At 38.6% G+C, this 15,335-nt stretch overlaps 3 protein-coding genes and 1 long non-coding RNA gene across 4 annotated transcripts; 2 read left to right on the top strand and 2 right to left on the bottom strand.

Annotated features, from left to right (window-relative positions):
• Nucleotides 1-1,427: 1,427 nt before the first annotated feature.
• LOC116604750 (collagen alpha-1(II) chain) lies at nucleotides 1,428-4,369 on the top strand. Its single transcript, XM_032367564.2, has 2 exons — nucleotides 1,428-3,200; nucleotides 3,999-4,369. Exon 1 carries the CDS (start codon nucleotides 1,548-1,550, stop codon nucleotides 3,180-3,182), a length of 1,635 nt encoding a protein of 544 aa, XP_032223455.2. The 5' UTR covers nucleotides 1,428-1,547; the 3' UTR covers nucleotides 3,183-3,200; nucleotides 3,999-4,369.
• A 452-nt stretch (nucleotides 4,370-4,821) lies between these two features.
• LOC5522378 (prolactin regulatory element-binding protein) lies at nucleotides 4,822-12,755 on the bottom strand. Its single transcript, XM_001642079.3, has 8 exons — nucleotides 12,534-12,755; nucleotides 11,665-12,051; nucleotides 11,126-11,209; nucleotides 10,451-10,572; nucleotides 10,015-10,185; nucleotides 8,060-8,132; nucleotides 7,475-7,631; nucleotides 4,822-5,950 (listed from the first exon to the last, which is right to left on the bottom strand). The coding sequence occupies exons 1-8, from the start codon at nucleotides 12,654-12,656 to the stop codon at nucleotides 5,859-5,861; spliced, it is 1,209 nt and encodes a 402-aa protein (XP_001642129.1). The 5' UTR covers nucleotides 12,657-12,755; the 3' UTR covers nucleotides 4,822-5,858.
• Nucleotides 7,567-8,987, top strand: LOC125561833. Its single transcript, XR_007307518.1, has 2 exons — nucleotides 7,567-7,648; nucleotides 8,467-8,987. It is a non-coding gene; the product is annotated as an uncharacterized LOC125561833 (long non-coding RNA).
• Nucleotides 12,756-13,251: 496 nt separating the features above from the next.
• On the bottom strand, nucleotides 13,252-14,985 carry LOC116604751 (nucleolin). The gene has a single exon (XM_032367565.2). The coding sequence runs from the start codon at nucleotides 14,770-14,772 to the stop codon at nucleotides 13,459-13,461; it is 1,314 nt and encodes a 437-aa protein (XP_032223456.2). The 5' UTR covers nucleotides 14,773-14,985; the 3' UTR covers nucleotides 13,252-13,458.
• Nucleotides 14,986-15,335: the final 350 nt, after the last annotated feature.

Genomic DNA, 15,335 nt, shown 5'->3' with positions numbered 1-15,335 from the left:
CGTTGCGTGATCTGAGCTAACAGTCTCCAACGCGCTACCCGAAATGTGCCCGTTTAGTCGCAAAACAAGGCGCTGTTAAGCGTATAAGACAGAATTTCGTGGTTTAAAATTTAGCCTTACAAACTCTATGTTCCTCCTACCCTTTGTGTTCCCGTGGGTTTCAGCGGAAGGTTCGACTGAGCAAGAGTTCGGTTGGACTAAAAGTGGGGCGGATGCAAAAAAAGAAAAGAAAGAAAAGAAACAAAGCCAGGCAGGCAATGTGGTCAATATGGACAAGTTTTCTATTTCCCCACACTTTTAGTGCCCATTCAATATTGAATTTCAGAAGAAAAGTAAGTTGTGGTGCCAAACGATGTGGCTAAAAATCGGATGACTCCCCGGTCATATATTTAATTGCTCATACAATATATATAACTTAAGATTTGATTTGTAGAGGTCGTAGAGAAAACAATATTTGTAAATTATGCAATAGTATAAATAAACTTTGTGCATTTTACGGGACACATTAATGAAATTATTCATTCTTGGTAAATGGGGCCATTTGCAAGAATTGGTTCTCTAATAAAATTACCAACATATTTAGTTTCACTCTTGCATTGATTTTCCATTCGTTCTCATCGATAATTTATAAAGTTGTTTGTACAAATGAATTCCATATCAAGTCTAAAAGAAAAAAGAAAAAAATGCTTTTCGACCTTGTAAAAGTACTTGCACACAGTTAGGCAAACATAAAGAGCAATTACCAGCTCATTTAATCACATTAACTCCAATAACCTTGTTCATTACGTAAAACATCTGGTAGATCGTTAGTCTTTAGGAAAAAATGGTTTGATCTAGTTAACACTTCTCGCCTATGCCCTTATAGTCAATATCCCTATTCCACTCGTATCCCAAAACTGCTACCCATACAACATTTTAAAACAAACTGTTTATGTGGAAATTATCTAGTCAAACGTAAATCGAAATCTTGCGATAATCGGAGCACCAAAATGATTATTTCTCTATTAAGCTTGAATTTATACACCATCTGGAGCCACCCCACAATCAAAGCTGCTTTCACCATATTAGCATAACGACACACACCACCCACGAGTATTCAGAATGCCAAGGAACTTCCCAAACGCGGCCCTTCCGACATACCAACACCAATCTCAACTATATGCCCTTAGCGAAACAAGACTCGCATTTTTTCGAAAGGGTCTAATCGGCTTCAAGAAGATTTGAGTTGTTTTACATGACTCTTATCTCTCAGTGCCAATATCTGCGGTCGAAGTATTTGCGCATATGAAAAGGCAGAGTACATATGTTTTATGCGAGGGGTCATTTATTTTCTGCATTTGCGTGGAGTTAATCAATAATTAAGCGCTGTCATCGCGATAACGGGCTGATAACGGGACTATTTAATTGCTTGGTTGAGTTGGAAAGGAATAAAGGGCTTGCGTGTTGCTTGGTCCGGTCACATATGTGAAGCACAAAGCGCGAATCGACATCCACTCGACGCGCACGCTTCGCTTTTTCCCCAACGGATCTCGTTCCCCAGTCTTAAAATGGCCTATTTCAAATGGACTCTTTGCGCTTTTGTATTAGCTGTTCTATGCCTGTCAACAAATTATGTTGCAGGTGAAAAAAACGAGGAAAAATCCGAAAAGTCAACGCTACTTCAAGAATTGAGCAAAAAGGACTTTGACAAAGAGTTGGCGGCAGACGAAGCAATCGTCTTGGAACTTTTGAAAGAGAAAGCTGATGATCTGGATGAAGAATCTTTACTTGATCTCTTGGCTCCGCGCGGCGGCCGTGACGCCCCTAGGGGAGGACGATCTCTTTTAGACGCCCCACGAGGTGGTAGATCCTTACTGGACCTTCTTGCAGCCCCTCGAGGGGGGAGGGATGCGCCTCGTGGTGGACGTTCCTTAACCGAGCTACTAAATGCACCGAGGGGAGGACGATCTCTAGCCGATTTACTCGACGCACCCAGGGGAGGACGATCTCTAGCCGAATTACTCGACGCACCCAGGGGTGGGAGGTCCATTGAGGCACCAAGAGGCGGCAGGTCCCTTGCCGAGTTACTGGAGGCCCCTCGCGGCGGCAGGTCCCTTATTGAGCTTCTGGAAGCCCCTCGCGGTGGAAGATCCGTAGAGGCCCCTCGGGGAGGACGCTCCATCCTTGAACTGCTGACGGCACCACGCGGAGGTCGCTCTGCGCCAAGAGGCGGACGGTCTGCTGAGAAGTCGGACGCCATTCACAAGGAGAAGAAGGCACCGCGCGGTGGCAGGAAGCGGAGGTCCCTCCCAGAGGAAGAGATGGACGGCCCCCGCGGAGGAAGGTCTGCAGTGAGTGGTCGGTCGTCCGAAGATGGCCCAAGAGGCGGACGGGCAGTTTACGGTCCCCGCGGGGGTCGCTCGTTTGATGGGTCTCGAGGAGGGAGGTCCTATGACGGCCCACGTGGAGGACGCTCCATGGAAAATGGTCCCCGTGGTGGCAGAGCCACTGAATTTGGTCCCCGAGGTGGACGGTCGTATGAGGGCTCCAGGGGAGGACGTGAGATTGATGGGCCACGTGGTGGCAGAAGCTTCAAGGAAGGTCCACGAGGAGGAAGGGCTGTCGAAGGACCACGCGGAGGAAGGGACCTCTACGAGGAGGGACCCCGTGGTGGAAGGGAGGTTTACCTAGAAGGACCACGCGGAGGAAGGGACCTCGTCCTAGAAGGACCACGCGGAGGAAGGGACCTCTACGAAGAGGGACCCCGTGGTGGAAGGGAAGTTAACCTGGAAGGACCGCGGGGGGGAAGAGACTTGTATGAAGAAGGGCCTAGAGGTGGGAGAAGCTATGATGGCCCCCGTGGAGGGCGTAGTGCAGTTTACGGTCCTCGAGGCGGAAGAGACGCAAATGATGGACCTAGGGGCGGAAGAGACGCAAATGATGGACCTAGGGGCGGAAGAGACGCAAATGATGGGCCTAGGGGCGGAAGAGACGCAAATGAAGGACCTAGGGGCGGAAGAGATGCAAATGATGGACCTAGGGGCGGAAGAGATGCAAATAAAGGACCAAGGGGAGGAAGGAACACAAACGCCGTGGGAGCACAACAAGCAGACGCTAGGCAGGGACAGAGAGGAGGGCGAAGTACCGGAATGGGCCCCCGCGGTGGGAGAAGCGTTAGCAGCGAAAAGGACAACAGACATTAATAAGAACCTGAAAGAAATGTAAGTATTTTAAGAAGGGTAGATATCGATACATAGGCTTGGCACAAAATAATGTTTATTCAACTATTGGCTTTTCATGAGGGTGGATAGGCTTGGTAAGATAATGTTCGTTGTTTGGCTTATTTTGGCAATTAAAAGATTCTCTGGTAGCCATTATGTCATTACAGCAAGAAAGAAATAATGTCACCAAGCCTGAGTCCTTTTCCATTAGCTGTTCGGGAGAACTGTTGCTGCCATTTTGTTTATAGCTATTTCAAAAAACGTTGTCCAGAGCGACACACGCCCATACCGCAACGCAGCAGCGCAAAACGAATCGTTTAGACCATAACGCGGCTTCGCCCGGATACAGGTGAAGTCTAAACATGTTGCTCTGTCTTCAAAGAGGCAGATATATGTTTTAAATGCATTCGAAATCATTTTGTTTGTAGAATATTGGCAGGTTAACATATTTTCCCTCGCGGTCTTGGCGCGTACGCTTACGCGCTCTCATATGGACAAAGTTTCTTGAAATAGCTATATACCTAGCATGTAAGATGGCGGCGTAGTAACCGTTGCTATGGTGTCACGTGACCCGTGCAAAACCTCTATATAAATTTTATTTTCAGATGGTTGTGTATAGATTTCATCACAAAATTGTGTCTTTCAATATTGAATAAAAACAACAACAAAGGTGGCTTGCTAGAGCTCTTTAATTTTGTTTTTAGGGTGGATACTACTATTCTCCAATCCCCTTGCTCATTCTTGTAGAAATTAAGTTATTCTATATTCTACCATTGAATACAATTTGTTGTTTTACAGGAATTATAAGATGCAAGAAGTGTTGTAAAATCCTGGGGTTTACAAGAAAATGTAAACAAGCAGGACATGTTTTACAATATTTTAGCGGTAACAAATTCAAAGAATATACAGTAGATATCAGATCGTTATTTTATTGTAAAGGAGATAACAAATTGCAGTACAAAGAACACTGATTTCTTCACATGCATGCACAGTTTTGGATTAGTGAATTATAATTTCTTGAATCCAAATAGATGATAGTCATGTGGGCACATTTCGACAGTATTTGGGCTGGGTAAGGGCTCAGCTTCTCAACATCCGCGTCAGAATATGTGTAGTTATGTATAATTATGATGCAAGTGATGCCAATAAAGAATATATGTCCCACTAAATGTGTGTTCTATAATCTCCAAGATCTTGAACCATGATATTGAAAAGATCCACCACGACTTAATCATCTTCATAATCATTTTATTTGTTATTTTTAAATATATATGCCCTGAGGAAGTCTTAAAACTCAGGTTCTGGTATTAAGGGCCTACCCAAAGAGTGTCATTTCTCACTTTGTCGTTGTAGTGAAAAGAACTCTCTATCCTGACAAACAATATACCTTGTGAGCCTTTAGTCATAAGCCACAATGATGAACCATTATACTTCCTTGTGTTTCAAAATTATACATGAATTACAATTTATGCAAATGTTTAAACCTGAACATTGTGCTCAATAATGACCAAAATCGTTAAAAAGAGTTGAATATAAGTGTTTGGTGAACTTATAGTACCAGTAGTTATAAACTGTATTCTTGGCATAACATTTGAACCAAATTAAATGAATAAAAACAACATTTTCATATTTCAATAACTTATATTTTTTTATTTATATGTCCTAAAAGACTTTAAATGTACATCCGAATAGTCACCCAGATAACCCCTTATAGATAAACTTTTCAAATAAAAGTCTGTTTTAGATACAGTAATAGTTGCTCTTCTCTAAGAAACACCTGTGTATAAATTACAAAGGGGCAATGGGCTTGCTGATTGTTTTTAACGTGAAAACTTTCTAGTTGTCTATATTTCAAATATCAATCTATTAATTTAGCAATAAATAACTAATATGACTGAATAGTCTATGCATAAAGATTACACTTTGCATTTCAATTGCGTATTTTCCATAACTATACTTAATGCAAATGTATGTAGAGAAGGAAGAAACAAGATCATTTACATTGAATGCAGCTCAAGGGTTGTCCAACAATTAGCCTTGGGAAGTTGTCATAAAATAACTCCTGTATGGCTCCATACTATTCAATAAAACGGGGAAAATATACCTTCTTTCTCTGGTTTAGTTTTTCCCTAGAAAGAGAAGAGTTTTGAAATTACTAGTAGCCTATTATTTTTGGGGATTTATCAAAGTTGGTCGATCAACTGTTGTTAATTAGATTGTCCCCTTAAAAACCCTGTGCACATAGGGGCATTGTCATGGTTAGAGCTTTGCAATAGCTTTCCGGCCTAGACACAATGAATTTTAGTCAAATTCTAATATTGACTTATGAGCCTTTGGTACATGTGGGAGACTTAACTTCAAAGGAAATAACCACAACAAAATATTGCCTTATTGCTTAAACAAGGCAGACAATTAAAAGCCTACAATAAACACTGACTCCAGACATGCACAGTACCATGACGCTGCCCCTTTAAAATGAGCAATATTGCAAGTTGTACCAGCAAATTAGAAAAAAAGATATATTCTCAATTAAATCCTCCATTATCAATCAGTTGAATTATGTTGTCTGAATGGAAAATTGAGTACCTTATTTCTGTTTGTCTGTAAAATCAAGATATTACATTCTCAATTGACAATACTATTTTCTCAAATTGTTGATTAAAAGTCAAATTCAAGGTAGGCTAGGAGTGTGAATGCACAGTATACAAGGAACAGAAAGCCTGCTGCTATCCACCAAACGCTGTATTCACCTGTAAAAATAACAAAGACATTGCTTCAGAGATCACTAGAATTTTAGAAAAATTGTATTTACAATATCTCTCAATTGGCCAAAATCTTGCAGATGTATCGTGGACACTTCCCAATGCAGCTTGTCAGTGGATATTCCCTTACCTCAATTTGCAATTGTTGTCACTTAACAAGCATTCTCAGCTGATATACCCTTATCTCTATTTGCTATTGTTGTCACTCAGGCCCGTAGCCAGGAGGGTTCAGACGAACCCCCACACTTGACTGGAAGGTCTACTCTAATGGAGGAAATTTGAGTACCACTGCAAGCTAGGGCAAGCTACCTAAGAGAAAATGGTTGGCTAAATGGGTAAACGAACCCCACATGCTCAAAATGCTGACTACAGGCCTGGTCACTTTACAAGTATCATCCACTGATATAATCTTACCTATATTTGCTATTGTTGTCACTTTACATGTTTCGTCACCTGATATACCCTTACCTCTATTTGCTATTTACTCTCACTTTACATGTATCATTGGCTGATATTCCCTTACCTATATTTGCTACCGTTGTCACTTTACATGAATCATCCACTGATATTCCCTTACCTATATTTGCTATTGTTGTCACTTTACATGTGTCGTCAGCTGATATACCCTTACCTATATTTGCTATTGTTGTCACCTGATATAGCCTTACCTTTAATTGCTACTGTTTTCACTTTACATGTTTCGTCAGCTGATATACCCTTGCCTCTATTTGCTATTTTTGTCACCTGATGTAGCCTTACCTCTATTTGCTATTTACTCTCACTTTACATGTTTCGTCACCAGATATAGCATTACCTCTTTTTGCTATTTACATGTTTCACTTTACATGTTTCGTCACCTGATATACCCTTACCTCTATCTGCTATCACTCTCACTTTACATGTATCATCTGCTGATATTCCCTTACCTCTATTTGCTATTTACTCTCACTTTACATGTTTCGTCACCTGGTATAGCATTACCTCTATTTGCTATTTACTCCCACTTTACATGTTTCGTCACCTGATATACCCTTACCTCTATTTGCTATCACTCTCACTTTACATGTATCATCTGCTGATATTCCCTTACCTATATTTGCTATTGTTGTCACCTGATGTAGCCTTACCTCTATTTGCTAATTACTCTCACTTTACATGTTTTGTCAGCTGATATACCCTTACCTATATTTGCTATTGTTGTCACCTGATGTAGCCTTACCTCTATTTGCTAATTACTCTCACTTTACATGTGTCATCAGCTGATATACCCTTACCTATATTTGCTATTGCTGTCACCTGATGTAGCCTTACCTCTATTTGCTATTTACTCTCACTTTACATGTATCATCTGCTGATATTCCCTTACCTCTATTTGCTATTGTTGTCACTTTACACGTGTCGTCAGCTGATATTCCCTTACCTATATTTGCTATTGTTGTCACCTGATGTAGCCTTACCTCTATTTGCTATTTACTCTCACTTTACATGTATCATCTGCTGATATTCCCTTACCTCTATTTGCTATTGTTGTCACTTTACACGTGTCGTCAGCTGATATGCTCATGAGCGCTAGTTCTTTGTTGAGGTCTTTATTGATGAGTTGGGATCCGGGGTGGAATGTCAGACCAGTCACAAATATACTGTGCACCTCCTGCAGAGTCAGTATAGGCTGGAAACAAATTAAAGGTATTCCACTTGATGTGAGACCATCAAAACCTAAATGTATTGTATTCATCACTTATTGTATTCAATATATTCATCTGCTGCTCTCGAGGTTTCCAGAAACTCCAAAGTCACTCATCCGCAGATGTTAGTGCTCTAGGGGGAAGGGGGTGATTTCCTTAGTTGGGGGATTACTAGCTAATGAAGTCTAAACCCAGGAAAAATATTTTTGTTAAAGCTTACAAAAGTAACAAATGGTATTAATTTGTAGTTTTCTGGGAACCAAAAATGGTATTTAGAAAAAGATTTCCAATATATGAGATTACTAAGTTTCTGTCTTTTCAAAAGACGAATTAGTATTAGAAAGTTGACTAAAAACACACAGGCAAGTCATTTTTTGTTCTATTAATGGCTTACATAGACTTAGAGGCTTACCATAAGATTCCAAGAGATATAGACTGCGACTCCACCCTCAGAGGTGCCAACGCCCAGATAAACTCCATTAGGACTGCAAACGCAAAAAAAGGATCACTTAATCTAGATAAAATTATAAATAATTGAACATTATGATAATACTGCATTACATTAAAAACAATAGCTCTTTATTCTTATTTTTTTAAAATATATGAACTTTGAGTAATTTGGTGAGTACATAAACAATAAAAATACATCTCTCATAAATTTTTAGTGAGTAAAATCATATTTACAAAAAGAAACTCAATAAATCTCATGACTAAACAAAATATCCCTACTTTGAGCCTTGTTTTAATCACTTACACTGTAAGTCTATGTAATTCCTAATGAGAAAATTGATTGAATAAAAAGCTTATTGTGGTTTCTAGAAATAATCGGAGAATTAACACCCACACCTAGCAGATGGTCAAACAAGAAAAACAGAATGGATATCAAGGATTGATGACAAGATTGAAGGAGTGAAATCAGCAAAAAGGCAATATCAAATGGTTAAATTATAGTCATATTAAAAAAACAAATAAGGAAAGTAAAGATATATTCTATTTAATAATTAGACTCAACGAGGCGCATAGCGGCAAGTTGCCTATTTGACGCATAGAAAACGAGATTGAGTAGTCTAATTGTTTTAGTATAAATCCACTCACAAACTACCCTCAAATTAATGATGATTTAAATAATTCTGAGAAATAAATAACCGCTTTTGTCACGAAAAGCAACAGCTTTTTCGCTACTCACTATCTATGGCTCAATAAACAGTGAGTACGGGAGCCAATAAAATTGCGAGATTTGTGATAGTATGTGAGTGGATTTATACTAATAAATGTTATATTGTCCTTTCATTCAACATTTAAAAAACAATAAAACTCCAAATGAATATTGGTGGCTGGCACACAGTTCTACACACATTGAAGTAATTATTTTGCTTCCAGCTTTAATACGTTTTCTGAGAATTATTGTTGGTGCATAATCATACCAGTGATAATAAAAAAAAATACCTAGCTTTGATACGAAATATATAATGCTAATAAGATGCTAATCTGGGAGGTAACTATTATTAATAGAAATTTTAAGGCCATAGGCAATGTTTTTTTTTCGGGCCCACCTAACTTACCATTAGTGATCTACAATAAATAAATAACAGGATCTCTGGTTCACATAATTGTTACTTTAAAAATAACAGGCGAGCCCAGTACAGGGGCGTAGCCAGGGGGCCAGGCCCCCCCTTTTAGCAGCCAAAAATACAGTAAATGAATGAGACATTATCTAAAACACAAGAGAAAGTGTTTGAATGGACCTTTTGGGCCCCCTCCTGTTAAAAATCCTGGCTACGCCACTGCAGTGTATAAGCCTGTCAGTGAATTGGGCCTCTAGAAGCTTGTGTTCCTCGGCCCCAATATTTACATATTAGGATTTAAAATATACAGGGTGGATCAAAATGTTCGTGCACTTTTATAATAGAGTAAAAAAACAAGTCTTACAAAACGGCAGCATGAATAGTGATGCATATGATGAAAATACTTTATTGTAGTCTGTGAATACGAAAAATCAATAGCCAGAGTGGCCGTCTTTGTTCTTTATTACAATTTATGCGCTTGGGATGAATTAAAATGAATTAAAAAAGTCCCTGTAATGTATTTACTGATACATTTCACCAAGAATGGAGGTACCTCTTTAGTTCTTTTATTGTTGTTGGCGATGGATCCTGTAACTTGACTTCTCGAAAATTCCCTAAACACTTTCTATCGGTTGATGGTTAGGTTAATTGGCTGGTCATTCGTCCCTTTCTATGAAAATTGGCTAGTTTTGATGGTAACATTTGATAAGTAACTTTGGCTTGTGAACAGGAATTCCATTTTGTATGTTTTTGTTGTGCTTTACTGATTCTTGATTGACAGACTTAAGTCTCATGTACGTACCTTACAGCCATCTGTGTCAAGGGCTCCATGCCTGCTGCCTGGCTAAGACCAGGAACCCATTTTTTAGTATCCCACTTGACAATGTAACACGGGGTGGGGTTCTTTCTATTGAACTTGGATGGCACATGGATGGTGTATAAGTGGACTTCTTTGCGCTCACTCACTCCAAATCTATAAACCAATATCACATTTACAATACCCATTAACAATAGTTTAACATTACATGATAGCACATGGATGGTGTGTAAGTGGACTTCTTTGAACTCATCTACGCCAAATCTACAAACCAATACCACATCTGAAATAGTTTTTTCGCTAGTTTTGTTATATCAAGTATTGTTATAATTGGGTATGTCATATTGAGTTATCATTATATCGAGGTTCCACTGTATGAAGTTTGTTATTATAGTACTTTTGGTATTTTTGTTGCACTTACCTGCAAGCTCTGACCCTAAAAAATCCTTCCTCCCTGTCGCCTGAGAAGTAAAGTTGGAATTCCTTCTTGCCCTCATCTATCCGCCAAACATACGCTGTTGTATCTCTCGACACAGTTACAAACTACAAGCAAATTCGAAGGTTACATGGGCTGTTTAACATGTGACAAAATAATGTATAGTTCTAAATATAAGAAAATACAGTCAAAAGGAAGTTAAGTCAAAACCTCAAAGGAAATGACAAAATAGTGTCTAATGTAGTGTCTATGTGTTTTCAGAGAGTTCTAATTATTAGGTTCCTACTGTGGCAAATCCTACCAAAGCAGGCAAGAACATAATGTAGAAATGCTTTAGATGGAGCAATCTAAAGGCACTAGCTTGTTGTTTATTTGCCTACTTTTTGTTTGCATAGCCCATCATTTTAAGTTTTATGTTTGATTTTAGATTAAACATAGGCACTGATTTTTGCTGCTTTGTAAGCAGGTTGTCAACTGATATCAGCATTGTGCATATATAAGGGAAAAAAAGGAAAGGAAAGCAATTTGCCATATGGGTCCAAATCTAAATAGGGCATACTCACATATTTGCCAAATGGGTGTTAATATCTACATGTAAGTAGGTCATACTTACATATTTGCCAAATGGGTGAATAACACAGTAGGTCATATAGTACTTACATATTTGCCAAATGGGTGAATGTCCAAGTCATCGACATCAGTTCTGTGCGCAACCACATCATGCACACAATCTAGTGAGGGGTACTGTTATCAGAAAAAAAAGTATTTATTGCTATCACCACTCCAAAAAAGACTGGGAAAAGATTGGGATGCATCTGATAGAAGAGAAAAGAACAAAACATGCCTTACACATATAATTTGTTACTATAAAAGAACATAAAAAAGGTTCACCAAACACAGAATTTCTGGAATACAAATGAAAAGCATTTTACATAAAAATGTAAACAATACAATATTTATAGATAATTATGACATGATATTACTAAGGCATATAACTTAATGTCATAGTGGGTCAAATACAGTATAAAGATCAACCAAAATAAATATTGAATAACAATGTAGTAAAACTTTTATGTCCTTTATACAATATGCATTTAATTTAGGATAAAAACAGTATAAAGAATACTATGAAATATTTAAGTTTAAATGATAAGATATATATCAGGAGTTTGAGTATCAGGAGGTTGAGTACCACCTACCTTTAAAACTCTAACATGCCCATCTGACCCACCAGTTATAATAAACTTTCCATCAGACGTGAACTTTACAACTTTTTGAAACCCACAATCATCTTCGTCTTTCTCGTCCAGTTCCACTGTAACTTGGGATTGCTTTTCTAATAACTCAAATGTTCTCATTTTCCTTTTAATTGTTTTCTCTTTGTTTTTGCCCTGCTGTTCTGTTATAGTTTTGACCTCTTCCTTCGAGGAATATTCAATAATTTGGCATTTATTATCCATGCCCACTGCCATCACCTTCTCTGTGGGGTGCAGAGCACAGTTCATGATTGCACGTCTGCCAGCATCAAACTTGTGTACTAAAATGGCTTTGAGGGAGTTGTTTTCTCTTCCAAGTTTGTAAATATTCTAAAATATAAAAAAATACCATGATTGTTCTAATCATTTCTATAAAAAATGTTGAAACAAATATTCATTTTGTAATATGCAGCAAAATATTAATTTCACACTCTCTTTGTAATAAGTATCTCCTTCCAAGAGCCACCCCCCTAGACAAGCCTCCCATCCCATTCTCCCACTCATGCAGAGGTATTATCGTACAAAATACCAGCAAAAGATTGGTACATTCAAAACGCCTGTTTTTATTTCTGATATTTGCTGTTCGTTATTGTGTATTCAGTTCCTTACTGACAATCTCAAAGGGGAGTTCTAACATTTTGCATACCCCTCCCCCTACAAAATTACAGTGATTATTTACCGTTTAGACAGCTTTAAACCAACAAACTAGCAGTTAAAGTATTCCCAAGAACTTATACACTCCACCATGATCATATTAATTAAGATAGTCATAAAGACTCACAAATCACAAACTCTATTGTTGTTATTCTTACCATTGCATTTGGAACGCCAGTTTTAGCGGCGCCTCCGCCCCCGGCCACAAGGATATGATCTTTGTCAAGCACATTGACAGCGTATAGGGGGAAATTTGTAGTGTCTAGGGTAGTTGCAGCCATGATTGTAGATATTTGCGGCTCTGAAGGCAAACTTTCTTTGACAACAAACCTCCAACGTGGCTTTCCTTTCTTTCTTACCCATGGGGAAATCCGCTGGACCTCCGCGAGGGTGCGGCAAGGAACGCCTTGTAAAAATAATCAACTCAGGCAACCCGTATATATTTCAATTAGTAATAATGAGAAATCACTAAAAATTATGATTTTGCCAGAGTCAGCATTTGACATGGTGACTTCGTCTTTTGTTTCAAATGTTATTGTGTCGGTTTTTATCCCTGCAATGACTCACCATGACTAAGCATTTTTTGTTACAAGAAGCTGTCAAGCCAAGGTGTCAGACAAGGAATTTGAATGTAAAAAAGCACATTTGAGTAATAATTTCAAGACATTGTACAGAAACTCAACATTTTCAAACTAAAAACATTAAATTTTCTAATTATATTCTAATTTACTGGATTGGGCAAGGAGAAGTTTGAGTCAGTCTATGCCTGTGTTGAACAAAATCGCTTAGTCATTCTTAATCATAGAGGTGAAGAATTCTACTAGATGGTTCTTTGGAAAATGGTAACAGAAAATCACATAGAAATGACCGAACAAATTACAACCACATCTTCAATACTTTATAATATAAACAAAAGTAGATACAATCATACATTATGGAGGGAAATGATGTTGAACTACATATGAATCTTGAGGAGGGCTTCAAACATGACTATTCTATTTCCAAATAAAATGTTTCATTTTACACAAAATCAGAGAAAATAAAAACTATACTAGCAAGTTCTTTGATTGTGGTTTTCCTTTCTCATCTCTTGTCGCCCAAGGACAATGAAAAGTTCATAAGACTAAGATCATCAGTGTTACGGGTTGGTCGTATCTTGAGTCCCCGACGTCTAAGCCTAACTTGCGACTTGCCTATAACATGAACTGGTTCCTCCAGGATCTTATTAACTGTTCCAGGGTGGCGCAGTTTAACAACACCACAACCTTTACTCTTACCAGTCTCGCGGTCAGTAAGAATATGAACCTTGGCAACCTGACCATATGGCCTAAAATAGCGCAAAACATCAAGCTCTTTCGTATCTTCTGATAGATTATCAACAAACAATGTTCTCTCTCTGACGCCTTGCTTTTCTTCATTTGGGAGTTGAACTGTTCTCACCTTTAAACCCTTAATTGTGTGGTTTTCCTCCACAACTTTCTTAATATCTTTGAGATTTCTAAAGAAAACAATAGCAGCACATGTTCTCTTTTCTGAATTTATCAGCAAGTCAATTCCGGTTAGCTCCCCACATTTTTCAAAATACTCTCTCAATTCATCAACGGTTGTGTCAAAATCAAGGTCCTGGACCATTAGTTTTTTGGACTGTATAACCTTAGCCATAAGGTCCTCGTTTGATTCTTTTCCAGACCTTGCTCTTACTGTCACCGGGCATCCAAGTATTTCCTGGTCTTCTTCCACCTTGGCCTTCGCTGCCTCTTCGGATGAAGAGAATGTGACGAATGCATATCCTGTCTTTGCACCCACACTCGTATTTTCAATAAACTTCACAGCCTCGATCACCCCAAATTTCTTAAAGTGCTCCCTGACGGTTTGTTCAGTGAAATGAGAAGGCAAACCCCCCACATAAATCACACGGAAATTCCTAGATTTCCCCACATCAACCGTCTTCCCATTGATAACATGGCTTTTCTTTAAAACCTCCTTAGACGGACCGTCATCCTTGAAAAGAACAAAACCATAATTTCTTGAATATCCCAAGAAAGTCCTCATGATTCGCACACTCTCTACCTCGCCAAACTGTTCAAAGTAATCCTTCAACCCTTCCTCGTCAGTTCCAGACGCTAAACCTCCCACAAATACACTCCTAGAGTTCTTTTCAATGTCTTTCGGGGAAGGCAAAGTGCTGTTGTATCGGCTGACAGCTACTAGAGGCTTGGAAGCAGGTAATACAACTCGAGTAAAGTTCGTTTGCTGTGTTAGAACAGATTGAGGAATCAAACTGGAATTTTGAACCCGTGATAGACTCCGAATCTGTATCGAGTTTCCGGTAAACCTCTGCATAGATCTTCGAAGGATACAATGAAATGGTTTTCCTAAGGACATCTTGGCGTTCATTTATCAAAATACAAATAAATATTTGAATTATTTCACATCCAGCTCACCCAGCACCCACACAGCTACCAACACTTGTTATGCAATGAACGTCTAGAGCCTGTGTTCGAGTATTAAACCTTTACTGAGTCCCTCTCGTCCAAACATCCACAGAAAACCCAGGAAATGAATGATCAGGAGACAGGCCAACTTACTACCCCTCTCCTAGTGGTAGAAGCCTTATAAATAATTAAATAAATAAATGTAGAATAAGTTTTTCTATTTTTTCTATGCTGTGATACATTACCGCAAATTTGGAATCAAAGCTACTTCATTCGGCATTCGTCATTTCTAATAATAGGATCAAATCAAGTGTAATGCTTTCGTCGATTTTAGTTTTGAAATTTATCAATGGTAAACCCTAAAAATTTCAGAATTTCCAGTACCTTATTTAATTAAATTGTAAAAAGTATATCACCTAAATTATTAAGGAAAACAAGCCCTTCCCTAATGTTTCACTTGCGGGCATTTTCTAATGTTTTCGCCTTGTTGTCGTTCATAACGGATTTATATCGCGATTAGGTTTG

This window comes from Nematostella vectensis, chromosome 4, assembly GCF_932526225.1.
Source record: "Nematostella vectensis chromosome 4, jaNemVect1.1, whole genome shotgun sequence".
Lineage (NCBI taxonomy): Eukaryota > Metazoa > Cnidaria > Anthozoa > Actiniaria > Edwardsiidae > Nematostella > Nematostella vectensis.
The sequence above is the reverse complement of the archived record's forward strand: the minus strand, read 5'-3'. Positions and strand labels throughout refer to the sequence as shown.

Bases quoted from the DNA above. Each gene is read 5' to 3' on its own strand.
- LOC116604750 (XM_032367564.2), top strand. From the start codon at position 1,548: ATGGCCTATTTCAAATGGACTCTTTGCGCTTTTGTATTAGCTGTTCTA.
- LOC5522378 (XM_001642079.3), bottom strand. From the start codon at position 12,656: ATGGCTGCAACTACCCTAGACACTACAAATTTCCCCCTATACGCTGTC. The intron at 10,573-11,125 runs GTAAGTACTATA...ATTTGCTTGTAG, and splicing joins TTCACCCATTTGGCAAATAT to TTTGTAACTGTGTCGAGAGA. The intron at 7,632-8,059 runs GTAAGCCTCTAA...ATTTGTTTCCAG, and splicing joins ATATCTCTTGGAATCTTATG to CCTATACTGACTCTGCAGGA.
- LOC116604751 (XM_032367565.2), bottom strand. From the start codon at position 14,772: ATGAACGCCAAGATGTCCTTAGGAAAACCATTTCATTGTATCCTTCGA.